This window comes from Pleurodeles waltl, chromosome 4_2 (genome assembly GCF_031143425.1).
Source record: "Pleurodeles waltl isolate 20211129_DDA chromosome 4_2, aPleWal1.hap1.20221129, whole genome shotgun sequence".
Classification (NCBI taxonomy): domain Eukaryota; kingdom Metazoa; phylum Chordata; class Amphibia; order Caudata; family Salamandridae; genus Pleurodeles; species Pleurodeles waltl.
The window spans coordinates 127,420,108-127,445,075 of NC_090443.1; the positions used below are offsets into that span (position 1 = coordinate 127,420,108).

General features: G+C 44.3%; 1 protein-coding gene across 1 annotated transcript in view; it reads left to right on the plus strand.

The window, feature by feature from the left end:
- SOAT2 (sterol O-acyltransferase 2) overlaps positions 1-19,926 on the plus strand; it is a 608,478-nt gene extending 588,552 nt beyond the window's left edge. Inside the window, exons 11-15 of the mRNA XM_069230936.1 lie at positions 1,884-1,981; positions 2,697-2,795; positions 2,887-3,022; positions 5,248-5,393; positions 19,210-19,926. Coding sequence (XP_069087037.1) covers positions 1,884-1,981; positions 2,697-2,795; positions 2,887-3,022; positions 5,248-5,393; positions 19,210-19,260 — 530 coding nt within the window. The 3' untranslated portion in view covers positions 19,261-19,926. The remainder of the gene's footprint in view (positions 1-1,883; positions 1,982-2,696; positions 2,796-2,886; positions 3,023-5,247; positions 5,394-19,209) is intronic.
- Positions 19,927-24,968: the final 5,042 nt, after the last annotated feature.

A 24,968-nucleotide genomic window follows, 5' to 3' on the forward strand; every position in this document is an offset into this window, starting at 1 on the left:
TTGCAGTTCAGCAGTTTAAAATGGGTGTGGTCCTCCCTCCTCCCAGGTGTATTTGTAAACTTCCTGGCTGTGATGTCATCATCAGCAGCCAGGAAGTGTTTTCCAGAGTGTTCTGCTGCACCTGCATTCAATTTCCAGCACAGTCGCAATTTGCGAAACCCACTCGCAAATTGCGTGTTCGTTTTTAGCGCGGTCGCAAAAAGCGACCTCGCAAACAGCGGACTCGCAATCTGCGGTGCGACTTCATTTGCGAGTCGCAAATTGAAGTCGCTTTTTCTTCTTGGATACCATTTAGCGAGTTGGAAATTGCGAGTCGCAACGACTCGCAATTTCCGACTCGCTAAATTTTTCCTACCTACATCTGGCCCATAGTTTCATATCCATTTCAATAAGTGTCATATTAATTTTAATGAATGTCATATTAATTTTGATATGGGTCATATCAACTTCATCAAATGTCATATTAATTTGAAAATGGTTCATATAAATCTTAACATGTGTCATACTGCTTTTAATGAATGGCATCTTCGTATCAGTGGATGTCATATTCATCTTAACACCTGACATTATAATTTTAATATGGGTCATATCCATTTCAACATAGGTCAAATTCATTTAAATAAATGCAATATTCATGTCGCTGTGTATCATATTGATTTCAAAGCATAACATTCATTTTGACAAGTTTCATTTTAATGTCAGCATTGGTCATATTCAGTTTAAGGCATGTTGAATTAATTTCAAAAGGGCTCATATTCATTATATGTCATATTCATCTTAGCATGTGTCATATTCCTTTCAAGAAATGTCTCATTCTTTTTGACAAATATTGTATGTGTTTCAGTGATTGCTTTATTATTTATTGTGAGGGCCATATTTATTTCAGTATGATTGATATATATTTCAGTATATCTCTTAATCAATTCTGTGTGAGTTATTCATAATAATCACTAAGTAGCATATTCACTTTGCCTGGTTTCATATTTGTTTTGGTTCAAGTCAGATTCGCTCTGCCAGGTATCATATTTATTTTGACACATAGGGGGTGATTTTAACCTTGGCGGACGGCGGAGGCCGTCCGCCAAGGTACCGCCGTGAAATGACCGCACCGCGGTCAAAAGACCGCGGCGGCCATTTAAACATTTCCGCTGGGCCGGCGGGCGCTCTCCGAAAGAGCGCCCGCCGGCCCAGCAGAAATGCCCCTGCAACGAGGACGCCGGCTCAGAATTGAGCCGGCGTAGTTGCAGGGGTGCGACGGGTGCAGTTCCACCCGTCGCGTATTTCAGTGTCTGCATGGGGATGTCTGAATCCCCATGGCGGCGGAGCGTGCTCCGCCGCCATGGAGGATTCAATGGGGCAGCGGTAAACCGGCGGGAGACCGCCGGTTTACCCTTTCTGACCGCGGCTGAACCGCCGCGGTCAGAATGCCCTCGGGAGCACCGCCAGCGGTCACCGGCCGCCAGGGTCAGAATGACCCCCATAGTACATTCATTCTGGTGTATGTCATAATCATTTTGCAACAAACTATTTATTCCAGGAGGTGTCCTATATAGGAAGCTGTAATTTTTACATGAACGGCTTCCCATACTCCATGCCCTTTCTGTACACAATAGTTACTCACAAGTGAGATGCATGCGATAGCCCGTGCTCTCGCTGGATCAATCCTGCTAACAATTCATGAAGCAGAGAACAGTTTGCTTAACTCACATGAATGTTGAAGAAAGGTCACTGTGATGTTGTGCTATACAAAAGGGCATAACATAAAAAGACATGTATTAACTGTGGTCATTCAGGGGGCTACTGGTCTGATGAATGTGTTTTTTTGATTTACAAATAGAGAGCTTGTGAGGCCCACTAATTAATTTCTTTGTTGGCTCCTGCAGGCACCTTCGTCCTCCTTCTGTCTTTCTTTGCTTTCCTGCACTGCTGGCTCAATGCCTTTGCAGAGATGCTGAGATTTGCTGACAGAATGTTTTATAAGGTAATTAATGGTTTATGGAAGTCTTCTTTTGAAAGAGTTCCATCTATCTACCTATCTATCTATCTATCTATCATTCCTTCTATCTGCAACTGACATGTGAGGCACTTACACAACCTGTATAGCAAATATGCTGGTGTTCTGCTTCTGAAAATATTAAATTAAATAATAAGTATAGTATTTGAGTTTGTTTCTATATTTTTTAATTCACTTCACTCTCAATGCAGGGAAAATGACAAAGCTGGGACCTAAAATGATCACAATTCTGAGAGACCTGAAGAAAACAAGAGAGGTTATTTTTCTTCTCCTGAGGTAGAAGTGATCGGGCGTAGATCAAATTAAAGGAGAAAGGGACTGTGAGGTGTAAGGATGGAACTAAAAAAACCTAAGAAAGGCTTTATTCTGTGAAAGAGATTTACTAAGATGTTGCTGTGACTTACTCTTATACCTTTCTAATTCACCCTTGAATTTCAAGAGTAATATTTGACTAAACTAGGTCTACTCGTTGTTCAGGAGTAAGCCAGGAGAACTACAAGAAAGTTGCACGTACAAATAATAAAATCTTGCTTGCCAGACCTTCACAAACAGTGCTACCCCAAACTGGGTACATTCTCACTCTACTGACAGTTTTATTGATGGATAGTTACTCTAAAAAAACTCTAGAGGCTCATTGTGTCTGCTGATACGACTAACCTGAATTTTTGTGTATCCCCAAAAGGACTGGTGGAACTCAACCTCATTCGCAAACTACTATCGCACGTGGAATGTTGTGGTGCATGACTGGTTGTATAACTACATGTATCGTGATTTTCACTGGGTATGTACCTCAGTTGTACGCTCAGAAGATGTATCTATCAGTATATGACACATCATGTTCATACCATCATTTTAATCTTTTTGTTTCACAGTTGTTAAACAAGAGGTTTCGAACGGTAGCCATGTTGTCCGTATTCCTTATATCGGCAGCTGTTCATGAATACGTCTTCATTGTGTCTCTTGGTTTCTTCTATCCAGTGATGTTTTGCCTGTTTGCTATCTTTGGAGGTAGGTTAACTTATCACTAGTTCCAGCTAAATAAATATATGCAAGGGCACACTGCAGTTAATATCCGATAAGTATTGAACAAGCTACAGGAAATAATTTTTGTCAAGGAAATTCAATTTAAGGTGTTTTGTATGCAATTAGTTAAAAAATAAAAGTTGGAGAGAGTAATATTTGGATATATTTGGGTACAGAGATGCAAGAGATTAGTTTGCTTCTGTAGGCGGTTGGCAATGGGATGTTTAGAGTGTAAGGTTAGCGTAAAAGTAATATCACGCTCATTTAAGATGAACTTGACAAAATGCTAAATAAATAAGAGACGTTGGGACCAAAAAATGTTTGGGGACTGAAACACCATAGCTCAGAAATAAAAGCACTAAGGCCAAAAGAGTGGTAACCAATACATTAGACATCAAAAGTGAAAGGATCATTGTAATATAAGGCAGCACTACCGCATTAATAATCAAGTTAGTATTTTCGGGTTAAAATCAATATCATGCTGTACTAGAATTTAGAGCCATGCATGGGTGATATGACACATGCCTTGGCCTAAAGATTTGCACAACAAGATAGTGATATTGATCCAAGAACACTATCTTGCCTAGACAAGTTGAGTTCCAACGTGGGCAATTAAAGAAAGCCTAACTTCCAGCGAAACTGAACGCTGAGAAGTCAGTCACCACTCAATGTCTTCATCTAGCTTCCTTACATACACCAGCTTGAAACCATCCACCACAATAAATATTTGCAAGCATCCCAACAACAGCTACAGAGGGAAAATGAGAAAAGGAATCACTATTACTTACCAACTTCTTCTGCAAGCACCTTGTTGGCAGATCTACTGACATGCTAGTACTCTGTATGTGTGACCATTCAAACACCAACCCCAATCAAAGCATTACATTTCATTATCCAAATACACATCGTAATCTTTTTGTAATGAGGCTTGGTCTTTTTTTAGAGGAGACTACAGTTGTTCTGAAATGAATGTCCAAGGTTGTACTGGATATGGGCAAGATATGGAAGACAATATCGAAATGTCATTATGGTGGTCAAATTAGGTTTGTTTGTTTATTTCTATTGTACAGTAGGACATCAAAAGGATGTAGGAAACAATCTTCTGTTGCATAGACTACAGGATTATTTCAAACATATTTACACCAGGTAGTAGTCATTATGAAGAAATGACTACATAATGACTACTAATTACTGCTCTTCTGTGGTCCACAAAAAGATGAATTAAGAAATAGCCAATAAGAAGTAGTCATTGGTTTTATAGGCATATTTTCTGAGTGTACATTCATATTGTTTGCACTATTGTACACTGAGGAATATCGAGATACAAGAATATTGTGGCAAAATATCTAAAACCAAAATATTGAGAGGTAATGCATTTTGAGGAAGTATATATTGTTCCTAACTACACATATAAGTACGTTGCTGATATACATATGGTCAAGGTATTTACAGGTGGAGTTAGGTATAGAAAATTCAATACTAACCTTTTGAAAAACGTGAATCAATATGTTGCCCTTGATATTTGTAAACCTCGACATTCTATCTCCAATCTTCAAGGGGCATACTATTTGAGATTCAAAATCAAAATCTTCAGTAGGGCATAATGTTGTGTTACGTCGAGTGGTAATCAGTGACTTTTTCATCAAGTTTTGAAGGTTGCAAAGAAACAGTCCTGTCTTGTTTCTACTGGGACATTGGTTCACATCATAGGAGAAAAATCTGATAAGAAATTTAGTAGCACTGAGGCCTCGTACGTCATTTTGAGGAAGACATTATTAGTAGTGCAGAGAGTTCTGTGTTGCACTGAAATTGTCATTTTCTTTTTGAGAGTATGTTAAGCTTCAATAAGGAGGAAGAGAGAGAATTGACTGATGTTGCCCTAAAGCCAGGCTTTGAGTATAGAATGTTTGTGGGCTAAGCTACAGCAGGCCTAGAAGTAAGAACTGGTACCTTAGGAGTCAAGGCCTAATCACAGTCCATAAATGTTCACTCACAAATTGTTCTCTTCAAATCAGACACCTTATTTGGGAGGTCCAGTGAAACATTCAAGCATAATTCTAACCAGTGAGATTTTAATCATGTGATTTAGAGACAGAAGGTCAGAAATTGCTATGCCAGAGAGAAGATCCTTTAACAAGTTTCGACCTTCAGGTGCCTGTAAAACTAACTTCAGTGGTAACTGACTATTCTATAATTCCCTCTCTTTACAGTGCTTTTCAACTTCATCCTGAATGATAGGAGGAAAAGCCCAGTGTGGAACGTCATCATGTGGACCTTCTTGTTTATAGGCCAGGGCATCCAGGTGTGCCTATATTGCCAGGAGTGGTATGCCCAGATCCACTGTCCACTCAAGGAGGTAAGTGAGCACAGTCAGTCTTGGTGAACTCCCCTCCGTGTGCAAGGCTTTACTGAAGACCAGGCTCTGCACTCACAGTCATCTGCGTACGGCTAGAAACCATGTGTAGCTGGTTTGGATAGGCCAGAGGTTGCTTGCAGGTTGTAGCTGAAGGCCTATCTCTGTACCCAGAGCTTGCAGTATTTGGCCAGAATTCCTGTTAAGTTTGTTTTGGTGGTGTGGGGCCTCGGCACAGTGTATGGACGAAGGCCTTTCCCTCAATCCAGCTCTTGTGTATTCTCAAAGAGTCCAAATCCAAAGTCTGACCAAAGGCTAGGATCTGTGCTGAGTCAAGTCACTGTACAAGACCGTGCACGAAGATCAAAGACAACGTCTTACACCCTGACCTCTGTGCATAGCATGGATGCCTCATACCAGTGGTTCCCAACCTTTTGACTTCTGTGAACCCACACTTTATCATTACTGGAATCCAGGGACCCTCAATGAATCATTATTATAATCTCACCCCCCCCTCAGTTAGTCATTTCTGAAAGATGGGGATCTAATCTGTTAATATTATTTAATTTTCTAAGCAGCCATGGACCCCCTGAGGAGGCTTGGTGGACCCCCAGGGGTCCCCAAACCACAGGTTGAGAACCCCTGCCGAATACTGCATGGATGGAGGACAAGACAGGTATCCCTACAGTGTCACTACACAGAACCAAGGCCTATGTGCAGGTGGTAGAGTGGATATGGCATCTGGATGCATGGCCAAAGACTAATCATAGGTTGTCTGGTAAGGAGGGTGGGCATAGCATGCAGCTATAGGTCACAGACTGTGCTCATACCACACATGTATGTTGCCAGACTTTGAGTATAATGGGTTCTTTGGACGAGGTGCTGGGCCTCGATAAAGGCCAAATTCTCCACCTACATCCTCTTACTCATGGACACATGCCTTGCACAGCTGATTTAGGTGGAGCGGGGGCAGAGTTTGGCCAAACACCTCCCTTACACCAAATCAGCAGACTCATGTACATCATGGTCACAGACCAAGTTCTACACCAAAGTCTGCTGTGCATGTGTGTAGGGCATGTGAAATTCACATTATGATGAGCTGTGTAAATCAGAACTCATGCCCATTATATGTAGCTCACGACCTCAAACATGACATCACTGATGACAACTCAAAAGAAAATAATGATGACATCGTCAGTAACATCATCAATGACTTCAGGGATGACATTACATTTGACATCTCCAATTACTTCCTTGCTAACATCAGTGTATCAGCAAAACTTAATAAATGATGCTTGCTTGTTGCAAGAGGAAGGAGTACAAGAAATGGATCCTGACAATACCCTACACGTCTGTTAACACATCTTAAGGTGGCTTCACTTAGTACAACGTTTGATTCCTGCTCCAAGAGGAGAAAAAACAAAACAACCACCAACATGACTGTCCGATTGCAATTTTTTGGTTGTAGAAACACTCCCAAAGAAGGGGCACAAACAGCAACTTTCCTGACATGAACGCAACTCTCTTCAAGTGCGTGAAGGGACATTGTTTGATTTCTGCTACCTAATACCCCCATAGTATTCACTACAGTCAGAGACAGTAAAAAAAACAATTGGCATGGCATCAGCATAAGTCATCAACCATAATGCTGCATTCTCACGGCAGAGCCCATGTCGTTTCCACTGCAATGGGTTGGCTGGGTGGACGTGCCATCTGTCAGTTGTTTGTAGCTCACATTTTGTTATTAAAGTTTTCAGTGGGACACAAAGTCAAACAGCGTGTATAAACAATGAGTGCTTACACGGTTTTTGGGGGGCATAATGTGCATGAGGCTATACATAAGGAAGCGAGGAAGTAATCTAAACAAATGCTCATATTACAGCAGCTGGCTCATGTTGCACAGTGGCTTATGCTTGGCTAACATAGAAAGGGGGAAATAGTATCTACAACAATCAATGGGAGAGCGCCATGTTGCCAAAATCATCCTTCCGGTTAGAACTAGCATGTGGGAGATGTGCTCTATCCCAAGTGCGTGGCAGTGTTTAAAACCAAAACACCATTGCGAGGGTCTCATTTTTCTTGTTGTTTGGCCGCGTCCACAATGTAGCTTAGGACCGCCCAATAAGAACCCTCTAGCTGCGTGGGTTGGAGTTCCACTAGCATTTGGCAGGGTTAGCCGGGAATGGGATACCAAGGGGCATATTTATACTCTGTTTGCGCCAGAATTGCGTTGTTTTTTTTTACGCAATTCCGACGCAAAACTAACTCCATATTTATACTTTGGCGTTAGATGCGTCTAGCGCCAAAGTCCATGGTGTTTGCATCATTTTTTAGCGTGGACACCTACTTTGCGTTAATGATATGCAAGGTAGGCGTTCCCGTCTAAAAAATTGACTCCGAGGCATGTGCGCCGTATTTACACTCCCGGGCGAAATTCACGCCCGGGAGTGGGCGGGTCAAAAAAAATGACGTACGGCCGCTTTTGCGCCGTTTTTTAGCGCCTGGACAAGGCAGGCGTTAAGGGACCTGTGGGCTCGGAAGGAGCCCAGAGGTGCCCTCCCATGCCCCCAGGGACACCCCCTGTCACCCTTGCCCCCCCAGGAGGACACCCAAGGCTGGAGGGACCCATCCCAGGGACATTAAGGTAAGTTCCGGTAAGTATTTTTGTAAAAAAAAAAAGTGGCATAGGGGGGCCTGATTTGTGCCCCCCTACATGCCACTATGCCCAATGACCATGCCCAGGGGACAGAAGTCCCCTGGGCATGGCCATTGGGCAAGGGGGCATGACTCCTGTCTTTGCTAAGACAGGAGTCATTTCTATGGGGGTTGGGAGTCAAAAAAAATGGCGCAAATCGGGTTGAGGCAAAAAATTTGCCTCAGCCTGACTTGCCCCATTTTTTGGCGCCCAAGCTCCATATCCCCCTATGCCGGCGCTGCCTGGTGTATGTCGTTTTTTTCCACACACACCAGGCAGCGCCGGCGGCTAAGGCACTAATTCTTTTGACGCAAAACTGCGTTAGCGCAGTTTTGCGTCAAAAAGTATAAATATGGCCCCAAGTGTTTTTAAGGTGGCCTGAGATTTGCTTCAAAAATGTTTGGATCACTACACAAGACCACCAGATATGTATAAGGTCTCCCACTGCCTGGTTGCAGCGTTGGCGTAGAGAAGTATCAGGTACCAACCGTACATAACTTTGTAGACATTTTGCCTATGTGTGATGCTTCTAAAGATTTTGAGAGCATTTCTCCACAAGCCTTCCCACCGCTTGCCCTATAAGGGGGTTCCCAGATCGGTCTCCGAGCGTGGTTGGTACGACTATGTCGTAGTTGGTGCAGTCTTGAAGTGACTGGTATGTGTAAGAAATAAGACCTTCCAGCCACTTTATGGGTGCATTATATTCTCGAATGAGGTGAGGTTCTGTGTGGTGGCATGCGCGTTAGAGGGGTGTACAACCTAGTGGAGTAGATGGAGATACTGAAGTTGAAAGGATTGTGAGATCTGAAGTTCTGCTTTACACTGCTAAAATGATTTAATGGAGCCACCTAAAGAGGTCGCTTAGTGTGCTATAGTCACCGTGTTCCCATTTTGCATAGCTGCCAAGTTTTCATGTTGCGTATGAGTAACATTTCCAAATTTTCAATGGAATAGTGAGCGACATCCTGCTGGCAAATGTGTGATAATTTGAGTGACTTTTTCTCAGGAGTAAAACCAAACACTCGAGAAGCAGGGTGCAGGATGCATGTTACAAAACTGGAACGATAAAGAGAACATTTCTTATTAATCAGCTTATCAGTCCCGATCCAAACATTTAACAAAAGCCGTCCTCAAATACGGTACTTTCAACTATAATGCTGCCCGAAATATAACAGTTCTTTCAATTTTATAGGACAATACCACAAATGGAATTTCCTTGTAGCTCACTCAAGACATTTGGTGTGTAAACCCAGGTCAGATATAATGTAACTACATTTGTCCAGCCTGGGCCATCCTCACTTTCTGCATCCTGTCACTGCTACTCTCCTCTCTTGATCAAACTGTCTTCCTCTCAAGCCCAGTCATGGTGGAAGGCTGAGGCGGGGATTCACGACTGGCCTCCTTTGGAAGGGTCGCCAGGTCATGGTGCACTCAATATCAACACCCTGACTCGCTTCACTCTCTACTCTTGAAACTGCAAGTAGGGCTTCGGGAAGGAACACAAACAGCACTGGATGATAAGGCAACTAAAATAATGTTACAGTAGCAAGTTCCTTAAAGTAAGCAACTGCAGGCCCAGGCAGAGGAGTCCCCTGCACTGGCTGCTGAGAAGCCACCCACCTCCTCTCAAACTCAATCGGCTGCAGCAGCTCGTCGCACATGGGAGCTAGCTCCCTGATAATGCACGTGCGGTGATGCATACACCAACACTAAAATGTGTTATTCTAACTTCTAGTGCGTGGTACTTGGCAGGGCTGCATTCGAGGAAGGGAGATGGAGCCATCACAGGTGTAAAGTCAGGGTTCTGAGCAACAGGGGATCTGGCAGTTTTTGGCACATGGTTGAGGGTTTTAGATACAAACACAGTGGCACAAGGATGAAGCAGTTCAAACACTGTCTATATACTTTCTTTGTATTTGTGTACTATGCAGGGGCATTACACTATCCCAATTCCTTTACAGTTAAGTTCAGCATAGTATACAGTAATTGTTTCAGTTTTTCTCTTCACTTCTAGGATGGCTAGAGTATAATCAGAGTTCACAATCAAATCAGGATTTGGCTTCCAAGCACTCTGTTGAGAAACCTGATGAGACACCTGTGGACAGAACATGGGAGAACATCCACATCTGCACTCACAACTATCTCCTTCTCCTCAACTGTCTAAAGGAAGTTGTTTAAATAGGAGCCTCAGAAACCTGGACACAGCCCTAAGCCTTCCCAGTTTCTACCATTAGTCCAGACCCTGTAGGTAGGTCGTCGCTAGTTACTCAGAGTGTCTCGACGTGGTGACTAGGTTCTCTGTCCCCTACAATTCCAGCTCCTGACTCTTTTCTTACGTTATAAGGATAGACAGAGCTTCCTGTCCATGAAGCAGGGATGTTTTTGCCAAGCACTAGGGAATCAGACCATTTTCCTTTCCGCACAACCTCTCCCGCCATCTCTGTCGCAAGAGTCATTTGTCCACCCAGCTCCTGTCCCTCACCATCAGTCTCCCATGAACTGATCTCCGTTGTCTCCTTACTGCTATCGTTCTCCTTCTGCCTCTTTCTTTATACTTTCAGGTAAGCACACCTCACTTGCTCTATCCCTAAGTCATGACAACCAGATTCTACTTAGAACTAAACTCTTTTCCAGTATTTATGTAATTTACATATTCAGCTGAGGCATCCTGAACCTTTCTCTTCCCTCCTATGTGCAACAGAGCACTAGAGTTTCACATCTATCAACTTGTACTCAATCTTTTGTCCTGCTGAATCTTACCTTATACTCAATAACCGTGTAGAAAAAATAATCACCTGCTATATTTACAAACGTGATACTTCTGATGTTGCAAACCTGTCCACACTGACTCCAAGTCAAATATAGTCTTGCATATGGAAATGCTCTCCTGGAAGAAAAAATATATACCTTCGGAGTCAGGAGTGTGACAACAGTTCCAAAGTTATGAAGAAAATGGTAATCAACTATGTGTCTTTTTTGTTCAGCACCTTGACATCAACACACCTGAGTAAGCTGTCTAAGGGATCAGTGTGGACTGTCCTTTGGGGTGCTATGGCACTACAGAAGAGTCGGCTTGAATGGGCCCACATGTGAGTTGTTCTTTTTGGCTTCATCATGGCCTACTGGACCGAAAAAAGTCTCACACACTGCGCCTTTAAAGTCGGCCCATCTGGCAGTGCCAAAGTGCACAAGAAGCCAGTCCAACACTTCGAGGGCATCCATGCAAATAATATTTGAGTTATTCAATCCGTTGTGTCCCTTGCCTCAGTCACAGTTGACATAACGTGTTTAATTCTTCTGCCATCATATCTCTCATTCTAATCAGAACATTCCTTACTTTGAGAATGACAGGTTGGGGGCCTTACTTGGGGAGTACCACTGTTATTCAGTTTCATTTCCAATAAAACGTTTCTTTTAATCACAACATACACTCCCCCCAACACACTCCTTACCCTAAAGGTTTTTAAGCCTCACAAAATCCTCTCAGTTTCGAAGATTTCTACCATAACCACTTGATCTAACACGAGGTTTCTTTTGCAGTACTTTCTCTTTAACCATATAGTAAGAACATTTATACACAGTTACAATGTACTTGGATTTGGGGTCTGTGAACATTTCACTGTTCACCCCATCAACGTTAAATCTTAAAGCCATAGTTCGGGGTAATAACTCTGAATAACGCATAAACAACGTAATTAACTTAATCCCGGACTGCGGAGTGCATACGATTTAACATTTCTTTAGTTTTTATAGCACTTGCACAATGCCCTTTGTTATTACAGATCCCTCAAACACATATAATAGCTTACACTGTTTAGAGTTGACTCAGTCTTGCAACCCAGCATTTTAAAAGTGTTTTGATAGTCTTCGTCATAACATGTGAACTGCTGCCCACTCCAATTTCCAATTCTTCAATACAACACATGGTATGTAACGCCCATTGTTCACAGTTGCTCTGGCTCTAAACAATACATCAATAATGCCTCTGCTCTTTCTGTATTGAAGTTGTAACCACATTCTCTCCTCACATATTGTGTGGAAACCTTTCATTTCTGCAAATTTTCAGTTCATATTGCTTTATTAGAAGTCTCAGACAATGAAGAAATGCAGAATCTTCAAGAAAATAATACACATCCTGATATCAAATAATAATTCCCTGACAACGAAAATAATACATCACATCACCCACTGAGATCATAACAAGTCTCGGTGAGGAGTAGAGTTAAGAGGAGTTCCCTCACAGGAACTCTACCCAAATCGAAAAGAACACATCAACAGAGTACTATGCAGTCTAAACTCTGAAACATGTAAGAACCATTTGAAATGTAATCCTTTTTACCACAAGAGGGAAGGATATAATGTTTTAAGGGACCTTACCATGTTGCCAGACAAGCCCTGGAGCCTATTTTCACCAACATCAGCAACATTCAAGTCGACGAGCTCACACCAGTCCCCTGGACAGACCACATCCTTGTCAAGTTCAGAATCCTCATCCCAGTACAAAACACACACACTACCGCCTGATCAGCCTGCCAAAACTGGAACAGCATCACTGACAAGGACTATAACACTGCTCCCAACAGCCACCGACCCGAACAAAGCAACAGCTTCCTCAAAGTCATCAACAACTGGATCACCTCCAGTGTTGAGTCCCTGGGCCCCGTTCAAACACTGCAATACAACAAGATTCAGATACCAAGCTAGTTGGTGCATAGAGGAACTCAAACTGTTGAAATGCCAGTGCAAACAACTGAAGCGCAACTGGAAAACGAGCCAGTACAAAGCAGTCAAGAGCATCTTGAAATTTGCCCTAAGATGCTGCCATCAAATGATCCGAACCACCCAGTGTGACACTCCGGCAGACCTCATTGATGCCATCACTAACAGAAGCAAAGGCATCTTCGCTATGCTGAAAGATTTCACCTCACCATTGAGTATCTCCAACTCAATCACCCCTCTCGCAGGACCTATGCAACAATCTCTCTCAATTTGTCAGCAACAAAATCACTGCCATTTACAGCAAGGTCAGCCTGTAACTGAACTCGAAAGACCTCACCAAATGCCTCCCAATCTTGGCCAAAGAACCAATGCTAACCACATGGCTTATCATCCTCCCAGAAGAAACCATTGTCAACATAAAGTCCATCTACTCAGGTACTCCACCTGACTGTACCACCACCATGCCTACATCAGAGAACTGCAACCCATGAGCACCATGTTCACACCAGTTCTGAGTGCTTTCACCTCTTCTGTGACCTTCCCAGATGCTTGAAAATATGCAACTGTCCTCCTATTGCTGAAGAAACCCTCTGCAAAGCCTTTATTGCTGCTAGCTACCATTTCTGGCCAAAGTCTTGGAGAAAATCATCAAAAGACACCTCAGTGAATACTTCAATGACCACCAACTACTTGACACCATTCAGTCTAGTTTCAGGCCCAACCACAGCATGGAAATTGCTCTACTTGCTGCCACAAACGACATTAGCAGTCCTTATCCCCCTGGACTTCTTTCAAATGGCTCTCAATTAGCACCCTGAAAACCCTCATGCACGCCCTGGTCACAAGCAAGCTGGGCAAAGCTTTAACAGAATCTGGGCTCTTGATAAAAGACATCTACATAAGATATTGTGCTACCACACTCTGTGTGCAAATTAATGGCCACTCAGAGACACCCTTCTCCCACACACTTCAACTGTAAAGAAGCACATGTTTGACATTAGTACTGATAACGTGTCTCCTGGAAAAGTGATAAGGAAGGTGAAACTGTCTTCAGGAAGGACTAAAAGAAAATATAAAAATCATAATGTTGAATTTTGTTGTCAGCTTGCCAATGAAATGTCCGCTCAACAAAAAGACTATAGTGCCTCAAGTTTTTCTATAGAACACTGGCTTCAGTTGCTTCAGACAAGTAAAGTAAGTTCAGATTTTTGGGGGGTTTCAGTCTACTCTGAAAAAGGTGAAAGCTGCCCAAATGAGTGCAGGGAAGAACAATGTTCATCTACTTCACTGGAATGTTTGTCAGAAATGTTTCAGACAAGTGAATCCCAATGAACATTTGTAGGGTTTTCAGTTTACTCACTCTGAAAAAGAAAGGAAACCATACTCTGATGACTATTGGGACAAGCAGACAAATAGCACTCCAATAGATTTATTGGATTTGTTTCAGACAAATGAAGCACATTCTGATTTTTGGGGTTTTATTTTCTCCTCTGAAATAGAGAGGACAAGCTGCTCACATGGTCATTGGGTAGAACAAAGTGCTATTATGTCACTAGAACGTTTTTTTTTAGAATTTTCTAATTTTCAGACAAATGACCCTCATTCCGATACTTTGGGATTAACAAGCCATTCTGCAAAAGAAGACACCAATTATCTAGCCAATTTTTGTAAAGAACATGGTACTAATACTTTTACAGAAAGTTTATTGAAGGTATTTCAGACAAGTGAAACTCGATCAGAATGTATTTGGGTTTGCAAGCTATTCAGAAAAAGGAGGCCTGTAGTGGATGCTATTTGGTTTTATTGCGAATCAGGAGATAGCTTAGCCTTGTGGCTTGCAGGTCTGTGCCCCTGTCGCCTAGTGACTTTTAACCTACTTAGGCTGCTCTGTTTTAGCGCATTTATTTAATTATTTCTTCCAAGGTGGCTGCTATGTTTATAATTAGGAAGATGTTTTGATTTCACATTATCAGTGCCACTCTGTAAAGGTGTCACTATCAGCGTCAAAGACAAGTGATATACGTAAGTAGTCCCATCATGTTCTTTCTCACTTACGTGTGAAAGCAACATAATGTACTTTGGAAAGAATTGTTTCTATAATTGCCGCCCCAAGCATGCCATCTTATCTATTGTTTGGGACCAGACCTGCATCAGGGGTCTTACAAGATCTGTATAAATACATCTCACACAGACAAGGTTATCAGAGGGATTCCTACCAGATGCCATCAACGCTATCTATGCTACACGTTGCCTTAATGCAAACCCAGTCTTCGCATCCCCACGGAGTCTGATCTAGATACCTCATTCTAAGGTAACAAAGGTTGGGGGGCTCTTTTCATGGACATGGTACTGGCAGATTAGATTTAAGACATCTAGCTCTTTTTAGGTTAGAGATTAGGTTCATCATGCTAGGGTATTAGGGCCTTTTTCCCATCTCATGTTATTGCAAGATGGTGGGGGTCTTATATTCATGGCTCTCATTTTACATTTCTGCTTTTTGCATTGTTCATTATCCTAATCATGGCGGCCCATGCATTTTACAGTAGACTGCAGTCTTGTTAATAAAACCTATTGGAAACTTTACTGCATCTCCTTTATTGCCTGTGTGTGACTGAGACTTGTTGTTCATGTGAGAAAAGGGTGATCTCCGTTTAACCACGACTCCCCTGAGATGTCACACTCTTGAGTCCGTGTGTAAAGGCTGCCACAAATCACTTTTTACTATGTGGGTTTTGGTGAGGTACTGCTTGTGAGCTGGGAGGGTTGGGCCGACAGTAGCGACTTGTTGTGGGATTGGCCTAGGCGCCTACAAACAAAAGTGCTGTCATCCCTAAAGCAGCAGTCTTGCCTAGAGCAAGAGTCCAACTAAGACAGGCCCTGGTTGTCCAAACAGTCCCATGGAAGATCAAAGTTGTATTGTGTTATGTTTTTAAGCTGATTACAATTCTGATTTTTTTTTAAACTAACCAAGTGGTTTGTATATATTTGCTGTAAATAAGTAAAGCTGTTTTAGTATTTTATGTTTTGTATAACAGTGTTTTTATCAAAGTATAAACCATTTCTGAATTCACTTAAGAGTGGCACAGAGACACTCAAGTATATGGAATTATGTGTGCTTCTTACAGATATTCCATATTTGCAATTTAATGTGCTCTAAAAACCCAAGATTCCACACTGTTCACAATCTTGAAATTAAGTCCACTTTGCAGATATTTTAAATGAAAATATTTCTCAGGGAGATTCTCAAATGAAAAGATAGTTACACAAGTGTAGAGTGCAAACCCTTTTTCACATGCCATCAGCACTCACATCATAGAGAAATTCCCATGTTAACTTTTCACTCTGCAACTGCATGCTTCTGGTACACGGGGAACTCCCAGTTTCCTTTAACATTGCCAGAATAAAACACTAACAGATGCAAGTCTACCCAATATTTTGTCTGACAGAAGCAGATGCAGTGTCTTTCTTAAACTAGACTACACAAAAGAGGCAGCTCGGTAATGCAACTGGGTGTCAGCAGGCTCTTCGTGAGCCTCATCACATATGAGGAGATACCAATTTGGAGGATGGATGTTGCCAGAAGGTCTATTGATGATAAGCTAACTTCTAAGTCCCATGCAAAACACTGTCTTATTCTCTTCTCTAGGGATCACCTGATCCAAAAACCTTCACAATAACCACACTCAACCAGAACTACATTCTCCTAGTCACACCAGAGAGAAATCCTGAGGCAGCCTAAAACATCCATCATGCACAAAGCACACTTACTTATGAGACCACAAATATCATTCAGGCTTTTATTAATGTTCATTAAGACTAAACCAATCTAAATTATCCTCACCAACAATTACTAAAGCCTTAAAAGTTCTAATTACATCTAACTTATAATTTGTAAAATAACAAGAGCCAAAAACTGAACTGCTCCAAGGTGGGACATTTCACATGAACCGAAAACACAATGTTAAGCATGTGAATGCACAACTTACAGTCTATTCTCTCTTGGATTCTAAGAGGGAGTAACTCTGCATCTGTATCACAAGTCAGCCTCCCACCATGGTATATTTAGAGTACAGCCTGACTGGCCTTGCCTTGCATCACAAGATGCCATTTTACCACAGCACTCCTAAAATGGGGCATTATATTTCACTGCTGGCCTACCTAACACCATTGTGACATTGAGACACAACTGTCTGTTTGAGTAATCTGTATGCTATAACTGTACTTTTCACAGTATTTTTACACTGTGAGCATTTAGTAGTTTGTTATTTTTGCACATGTCTGTATTAGAGGCTATATTACATCATTTGTTGGGTTACCACTATACTCTTGTATTTCAACATCTGAATTTCACAACTTCACTTGAGAAACAAGTTACTAACCTTTGGTAAAGATCTTTTTGGTTGGTGCTTTTATCTACCCACAGATTACTCATCTGTTGAATATCCCCAGGAGCAAGACTGGACAGCCAGAAACATTTCCATCCATAGCTCTCCCATGCCAGTAGGAGGCACAGGCTCCGTCTCAGAACCAGAAGTGATGCATCAGAGTGATTTAACTGCCCCCCCCCCCCACATTGATGTCAGTTCCCCTACCGTTTTGTCATGTACTTAAAGGCAGAGACAAGAAAATAGCATTAGTTGTGGCATAGCAACATTCTAAAATGGAACTTTACTAGACAAACACATGACCATACTTCAGAATAAAGAGGCAGGTGTGACAGATGAGGGATCTATTGGTAGACCACCAAAAATATTGATACTTTCTTTTCTGATGGATTGACTGCTCACCTGTTGAATAGCTTCCAAAGCAGTATCCAACCAGATGGTGTGCAAAGGTCATAATTATGGTCACGTAAGGAAATCCTGATGCCGTGAGCATGTTAAACAGCCATGCCTTTTCACCTCTGAATCAAAGCAATATTTGATGAAGGTGGGAAGTGAGGCCCATGCCGCTGCCCTACCAATGGCAGTCAATGTGACAATCCTGACCAATGCAGAGGCGAAAGACGTTGCCCTGGTGGAATAAGCCCAGATTCCCACTGGTGATTCCTTTGTTGCAAAAGCAATAAACATTTTGATGCACAGAATTATCAATCTGGATTAAGTCCTTTTCTATACTACTTAGCCCTTCGTGTTGCCTGTGTATCCCACAATGAGCTTGTTGCCTGCTTGTTCTCCAGGTGCAGTTGATTTAATAGCTGAACGCTCTTCTAGGCCCCAGTTAGTGTAGTCTCTCCTCCTACTAGGTGGAGGAGGTTAGGAGAGTAATAAATTGCCCTACTTGGAAAGGGTCCCTACCTTGAGAAGGAAAACCGATTTAGTTCTGACAACAATCTCATCTGGAAAGAAGCATGTATAGGCTCACATTCAATGCTTGCAACTTGCTGACACACATTTTCGATGTGATGGTGACAAAAAAAGTTTTAAATGTCAATAAACACAGCCTCTAATAACTTTTTGACCTCTTTCCTGGACCTGGGATGTATCACCTTTGTGTCTGGGAGATTAAGTGGAGGGGCTGACACCAAATCTGGCATTGGAATTGGTGTAGATGTCTGCGTCAGAAGCCGCTCCATAGCAGGCATCGGAGCGGATCCTGGAATCGATCTGAAGCCAGCCTGCACTGAAGGCATTCCCATTGGGCATACTCTGGGGTTACACAAAGACGAGGGCAGGCACACTGGCATGAAACCATACAGAGCCCCAAACTGACCTCTAGGGTCCTAAACGTACAAGCAAAGGTAAATGCACTCTGCCTGAAAAATGCCATCAAGGCTCCCACAGGCTCCTGTCCGAGGATGACTCTGTTGGAAGTGGAGTTCATCAAGGTCACCTACACCTTCACTTGGACCGGCATTGAGGCGAATTTTAACTAAATACTTTTGAAGCACATCTGAAGAAAAATCTGTCAAAAACGATGGAGCTCTGGATCCAAATCAAATGGGGCAGAAAAAAGAGAACTGATGTCAATGCACTGGGGCGGGTGTTATATGCCCCCAATTATATCACTTTGGCTTTGTGTCTGGTGCTGAGATGGAGCCAGCACCCCTCCCCTCCCCCCACCAGCAGAGGAGAGCTATTAAAAAGATTCCAGATCCAGTCTTGTCTTGGGACCATTCAACAAGTGAGGAATGTGTATGCATAAGTATCCATCAGAACAGTACTTTTAATGTTTGCCTAAAGGCTAATCTATTACTTCATAACCACATTTTTCAGAAGAGAGAGTTTACAATGTCATGCTAATGCATTTATGTTGCACTCAATGCCAGAGACGACTGCTTTGATGTAGTGTTAAAAAAATAATGAGCCTTGATGATGACGAGTGTTGTTGAGATCTCAGATATTTGAAACTATTACTTGTATCAAGAAAATGTTTGTAAATCCCTTTCCTTTTATTGCTGTACAGAAAACCTTCTGGGGGCTGGTGACACCACGTTCCTGGTCATGCCGCATATAATATTACCTGGAGTCTCTCAATGAATCAGATGCTGCCTTCGTTCCTATTGTGAAAAAAACTGACCAACGTGCCTTGTAGGAACCACACCACAGTCAAGAAGCGACCACATAGCAGCAATACCTGCTAGTAACAATCATATGGATTGTAATTTACTGCCACATATCTCAAGAACCGTAACCGTAACCTGGAGTGGCAGGGCTACATTGTTTCCAAGGCAAAACAAGGTTCTGAAAAGACACAAATTAGAGCCCGTAGTCGGAATCAGTACTGGGAAAAGCAAGGTACTAGGAACTGGAAACTTTTAAGAACCAAAGTTTCCGAGAGTGTCCAAAAATTGGCGGAGGTGTGCTGATATTCAAGTACAGTTTACCCATACATATTATTGCCAGAACAGGAAGATCTGTCTGAACACTTTTCTGTAATAAACACGGATGGCTGCGGGAGACGTTAATAATCCAGCACTGACAGTCTCTGGCTGCTTTCTATTGCAGACTCGAAGCGTAGAAATGGGCAAAAAAGCAACAAATATAACAAATCTGTAACAAATGGATTTCTAGCGATTATTCAATGTGTGGGGGATGCAGTGAAATGTGGAATAAGAATTGGAAAACGACAAGACATTGTAGCCTGAGTGGTATGTTGGCATTTTAAATAAAGTGTCGTTGAAGTGTTCGGAGATATCTGTTGCATCTCTAAATTGCCCCAGTATTACTCGCGCACATGCTCCGAGGGGAAGCAAAGCCCTGAAGCTATTTTTCCGGTTTCCATCAGCGTTTATTGGCAGTATCCACATTTATCGCTAGTGCCCCGGGGACTCCGCAACTGCTGCCGTCGCCCTCTAATAGGACAACTCAGTTACTCCCTTGCAGCACTTGACCCTCCAGAAGCAGCAAAGAGAAGCAGTGAAGGTGGTAATGGATAGAACATCACCGACAGCACAACCACATTAAATAACACATCATATACCCAATGTGTGAGCCACATATTGCTTATATACAGATAGGTAATGCAGGTCCGACAGAACGGGGATAAACATGAAAAGACAGTCTTAGCACCCAGGGCCGGCTTTAGGACTGGTGTCTCCCTCTGCGACAGTTTATTGTGGCGCCCCCGCCAATGACCTCCTCCTCGTCATTTTTTTCCGGCACTTTTAACACCTGCTCAGAGCGTGTGTTAAAAGGAGGCTTCTGTTGGTTACAATGGGCCTCTGGGTGCTTTGCAGAATTAGCATCTACATATTTTACGCTAATCCTGCAAAGCACTGGGCTAGCATTCAAAATTCTGACACTAGTCCCCTAACTACTGCCATGTTGCTCCGTATTTTAAATACAGCGTTCACATGGTGGCATTAGGGGAGCACTAAGGGGCGCAAGAAAAAAAGTGGTGCAGCACAGTGTGCAGCGCCACTTTTTCAAATATGCCCCATAGGGTCATATTTAAGAGCCCCTAGCGCCACATTAGCATCAATTTTTTATGCTAGTGTGGCATTAGAAGGCCAAAAATGCTGCGCCATATTTACAAAGTGGTGCAATGTATGCATTGCGCCACTTTGTAACCCTTTGTAACCCTTTGTGCTACATTCAATCAATCAATCAATCATAACATTTGTAAAGCGCACTATGTACCCGTCAGGGTTTCGAGGTGCTGGTGGGGGGTGGGGGGGGGGGCGTAGGAGATGATGCTGACGTGATGTTGGCGGGCCAGTTTGGCGAGGGGGGCCATGTAGACGTTGAACAACGTAGGGCTGAGGGAGGATCCTTGGGGGACGCCGCAGATGAGGTTGGTGGCTTTGGAGCGGAAAGGGGAGAGTCGGACTCTCTGGGTTCTGTCGGAGAGGAAGGATGAGATCCAGTTGAGGGCTTTATCCTGGATGCCGGCTCCATGGAGGCGGGTCAGTAGGGTGCGGTGGCAGACTGTGTCAAAAGCGGCTGATAGGTCGAGGAGGATGAGGGCCGAGGTTTCGCCGTTGTCCATTTGGGTTCTGATGTCATCTGTGGCGGCGAGGAGAGCAGTCTCGGTGCTGTGGTTTCGTCTGAAACCGGATTGAGAGGGGTCTAGGATGGAGTTGTCTTCGAGGAAGTGGGCGAGCTGTGTGTTGACGATCTTCTCGATGACTTTTGCTGGAAAAGGGAGGAGAGAGATCGGTCGGAAGTTTTTGAGGTCGTTGGGGTCAGCCTTGGGTTTCTTGAGGAGGGGTTGGATTTCTGCGTGTTTCCAGCTGTCTGGGAAGGTGGCGGAGTCGAAGGAGAGGTTGATGATCTCGCGGAGTTTGGGGGCGATGATGGCGTTGGCTTTGTTGAACACGTGATGAGGACATGGGTCCGTGGGGGAGCCTGAGTGGATGGTGTTCATGGTTGTTATTGTTTCGGTGTCGTCCACGTGGGTCCAGGCGGTGAGGCGGCAGGCGTCTGTGGAGATGTCAGGGGTGGGGTCTGGCGGCGGAGTGGCGTTGAAGCTGTCGTGGATGGTTGTGATTTTCTGGTGGAAGAAGGTGGAGAGGTCGTCGCAGAGTTTCTGGGAGGGCGGGATGTCGTTGGAGTTGGCGTTGGGGTTTGAAAGTTCCTTCACGATGCCGAAGAGTTCTTTGCAGTCGTGGGCGTTGTTGTTGATGCGTTCAGTGAAGTGGGCGCGCTTGGCGACTCGGATCCGTTGGTGGTGTTCACGGTTGGCATTTTTGAGGGAGGCGAGGTTGTCGGGTGTGCGCTCTAAGATCCACTTCTTCTTGAGCTTCTGGCAGAGGCTTTTGGAGGCGGTCAGTTCGTCTGTGAACCAGGCTGGTTTTTTCTTTCCTTGGTTGGCGGTGGGTTTCTTGAGTGGGGCTAAGGTGTTGGCGCAGTCGAGGATCCATTGATGGAGGTTGATGGCGGCAGTGCTTGGGTCGGTTGAGCCGGGTGGAGGGTCTTTGACGAGGGTGCTGGTTAGTTGGTCTTGGGTGATTTTTCCCCAGCGGCGGTGAGGAGGTCGAGGGATGCGGTGGTGTTCGGTGATTTTCGTATAAGAGAAGTGGACGCAGTGATGGTCGGTCCAGTGGAGTTCGGAGGTGTGGCTGAAAGAGATGTGGTTGCTTGAGGTGAAGAGGGGGTCAAGAGTGTGTCCGGCGATGTGGGTGGGAGTGTTGACCAGTTGACGGAGTCCGAGGTTGAGGAGGTTGGAGGTCAGAGATGCGGTGTTGACGTTGTTGTTATTTTCCAGGTGGTAGTTTAGATCTCCCAGGAGGATGTAGTCTGGGGACGCGAGGGCGTGGGTGCTCGCGAGGTCGGCGACGGTGTCGCTGAAGGGGGCTCTTGGTCCTGGAGGGCGGTATATGAGGGTTCCTCTGAGGGTCGTGTTGGGGTCCGTGTGGATCTTGAAGTGGAGGTGTTCGGCTGTCTTGAGGGTGTCGTCCGTGTGGGTGTGGATTTTGAGGGTAGATTTGTGGGCGATGGCTATTCCGCCGCCGATTCCGTTGGTTCGATCTCTTCTGGTGATTTTGTATCCCTCCGGTATGGCGATTGAGATGTCCGGGGCCGAGGAGTCGTTCCACCAGGTTTCGGTCAGGAAGGCCACGTCAGGGGCGGTGGTGTCGAGTAAGTCCCAGAGTTCGATGGCGTGTTTTCGTGCGGAGCGTGTGTTGATGAGGATGCAGTTCAGGTGGTTGGTGTTGGAAGTTCTTGTTGTTGGCTTCGCCGTTCTGTCGCAGGAGAAGTTGCAGGTGCGGCAGGAGAAAGGTCCTTTTGTGTGCTTCGGGGTTGCAAGGAAGCACTCTGCGGAGGGGCCGGGGTTGAGTGCGCGGAGTTCGTTGGTTGAGTAGCGGACGCGGGTGATGCGGGGGGCGTGAGGACCAGGGGGGGTGGCGCTGGACACGGGCCAGGCGCGGACGGGCGCAGACGGGCTTGCCTCTGGCGTGCCTCTGGCGTGCCTCTGGCGCGGCGCGGACGCGCAGCGCCAGCCATTAAGAAGGGAGGGGGGAGGGAGGAGCAGCTGGGAGGCGGGAGGCGGGAGGGAGCGGCGAATGGGGGCGCGAGGGGGGCGGGGCCGCAGGGAGGCAGCGGCAGGGATCGGAACGCTTGGGGGAGCGCACAAGGGGCAAAAAGCACAAAAAACGAGCCTGTGCCAGGCATAATGTATGCAAAGGGGGCATACCCCCGTTAGGGAGGACAAAAAAATGGCGCAAAGAAATCTGACATATTTCTTTGCGTCATTTTTTTCCAGCACTTTTAACGCCTGCTCAGAGCAGGCATTTAAAAGAGGCTTCCTTTGGTTACAATGGGCCTCTGGGTGCTTTGCAAGATTAGCGTCAACATTTTTGATGCTAATTCTTCAAAGAGCTGGGTTAGCATAAAAAATTCTGACACTAGTTCTCTAACTACTGCCATGGTGCGCTGTATTTTGAATGTGACGCATACACGGTGGCATTGGGGGGGCGGCCGCTAGGAGATGCAAGAAAAGTAGTGCAGCACTGTGTGCAGCGCCACTTTTTTCAAATATGCCTCACTAGGGCAGTGCTTAATTTGGAAATAAAAAGGTGCCGGTGCCCAGAGTCCTCCTTTTAAACATGCAGCTGCTGCAATTAAATGTGTGAACACGGAAAACCGAGGCAGCATAATCCTAAAGCCATCTCGGGCCTCTTCAATCCATTTACAGGTACTCCCTGACCCTTCAGCTCACTCTTGCAGATTTCTGCTTTTTCCCATTGTGGCACTTTTTTATTTTTCTCTTCCTCCGTCTTTCCCACATGTGTCTTTTTCTCGCAGTAAGTGCTTGAGGCAGAAAAATAAGAGCAGGACCTCAAAAATAAGTGTTGGTGCTCCGCACCAGAAACAACAAATACGAATTAAGCTCTGCCATAGGGGCGTATTTAAGAGCCCCTAGTGCCATTCTAACGCCACATTAGTGTCATTTATTTACACTAATGTGACGTTAGAAGGCCAAAAACGCTGCACCATATTTACAAAGAGGCGCAATGCATGCATTGCACCACTTTGTAGCCCTTTGCGCTACATTATGCCTTCGCCAGGCATAATATATGCAAAGGAGGCATCCCACGTTAGGGGGCCAAAAAAATGACGCAAAGAAATCTGTCACATTTCTTTGTGTCATTTTTTCCCATCACTTTTAACACCTGCTCAGAGCAGGCATTAAAAGGAGGCTTCCATTGGTTACAATGGGCCTCTGGGTGCTTTGCAAGATTAGCGTCAACGTTTTTGACGCTAATCCTGCAAAGCGCTGGAATAGCATAAAAATTTGGGCACTTGTCCCTTACTTACCGCCCTGGTGTGCCGTATTTTAAATATAATGCACACATGGTGGCATTAGGGGGTGCTAAGGGGTGTAAGAAAAGTGGCGCTGAACTGAGTTCCGCGCCACCTTTCTTACATATGCCCGATAGTTCTGTAGGCATATTAACCCTCTATGCTACTTTATGTTGACTCAAACCAGCCCCTAGGCAAAACTCCCATCTCTCTCTCAAGCAGGAACATTAATCACAAGAGATATCTTGACATTTTAATTGTTTCTTGAAGGCTACACGCACAAGGAACTTTTCAGCAGGTGCTTTTAAATCGCAGGTTTCAGACTTTATTGCTAAACACAGCGCCCCCCTGAGGTCAGCACCCGGTACTGTCGCACCGCTCGCACTGCCCAAAAGCCGGCCCTGTTAGCACCTTTTGGCTCGAGAAATGCTCCCAAGTCCTACGTTGTTCTTTGGATACTAGGTATACTAGGCAAAG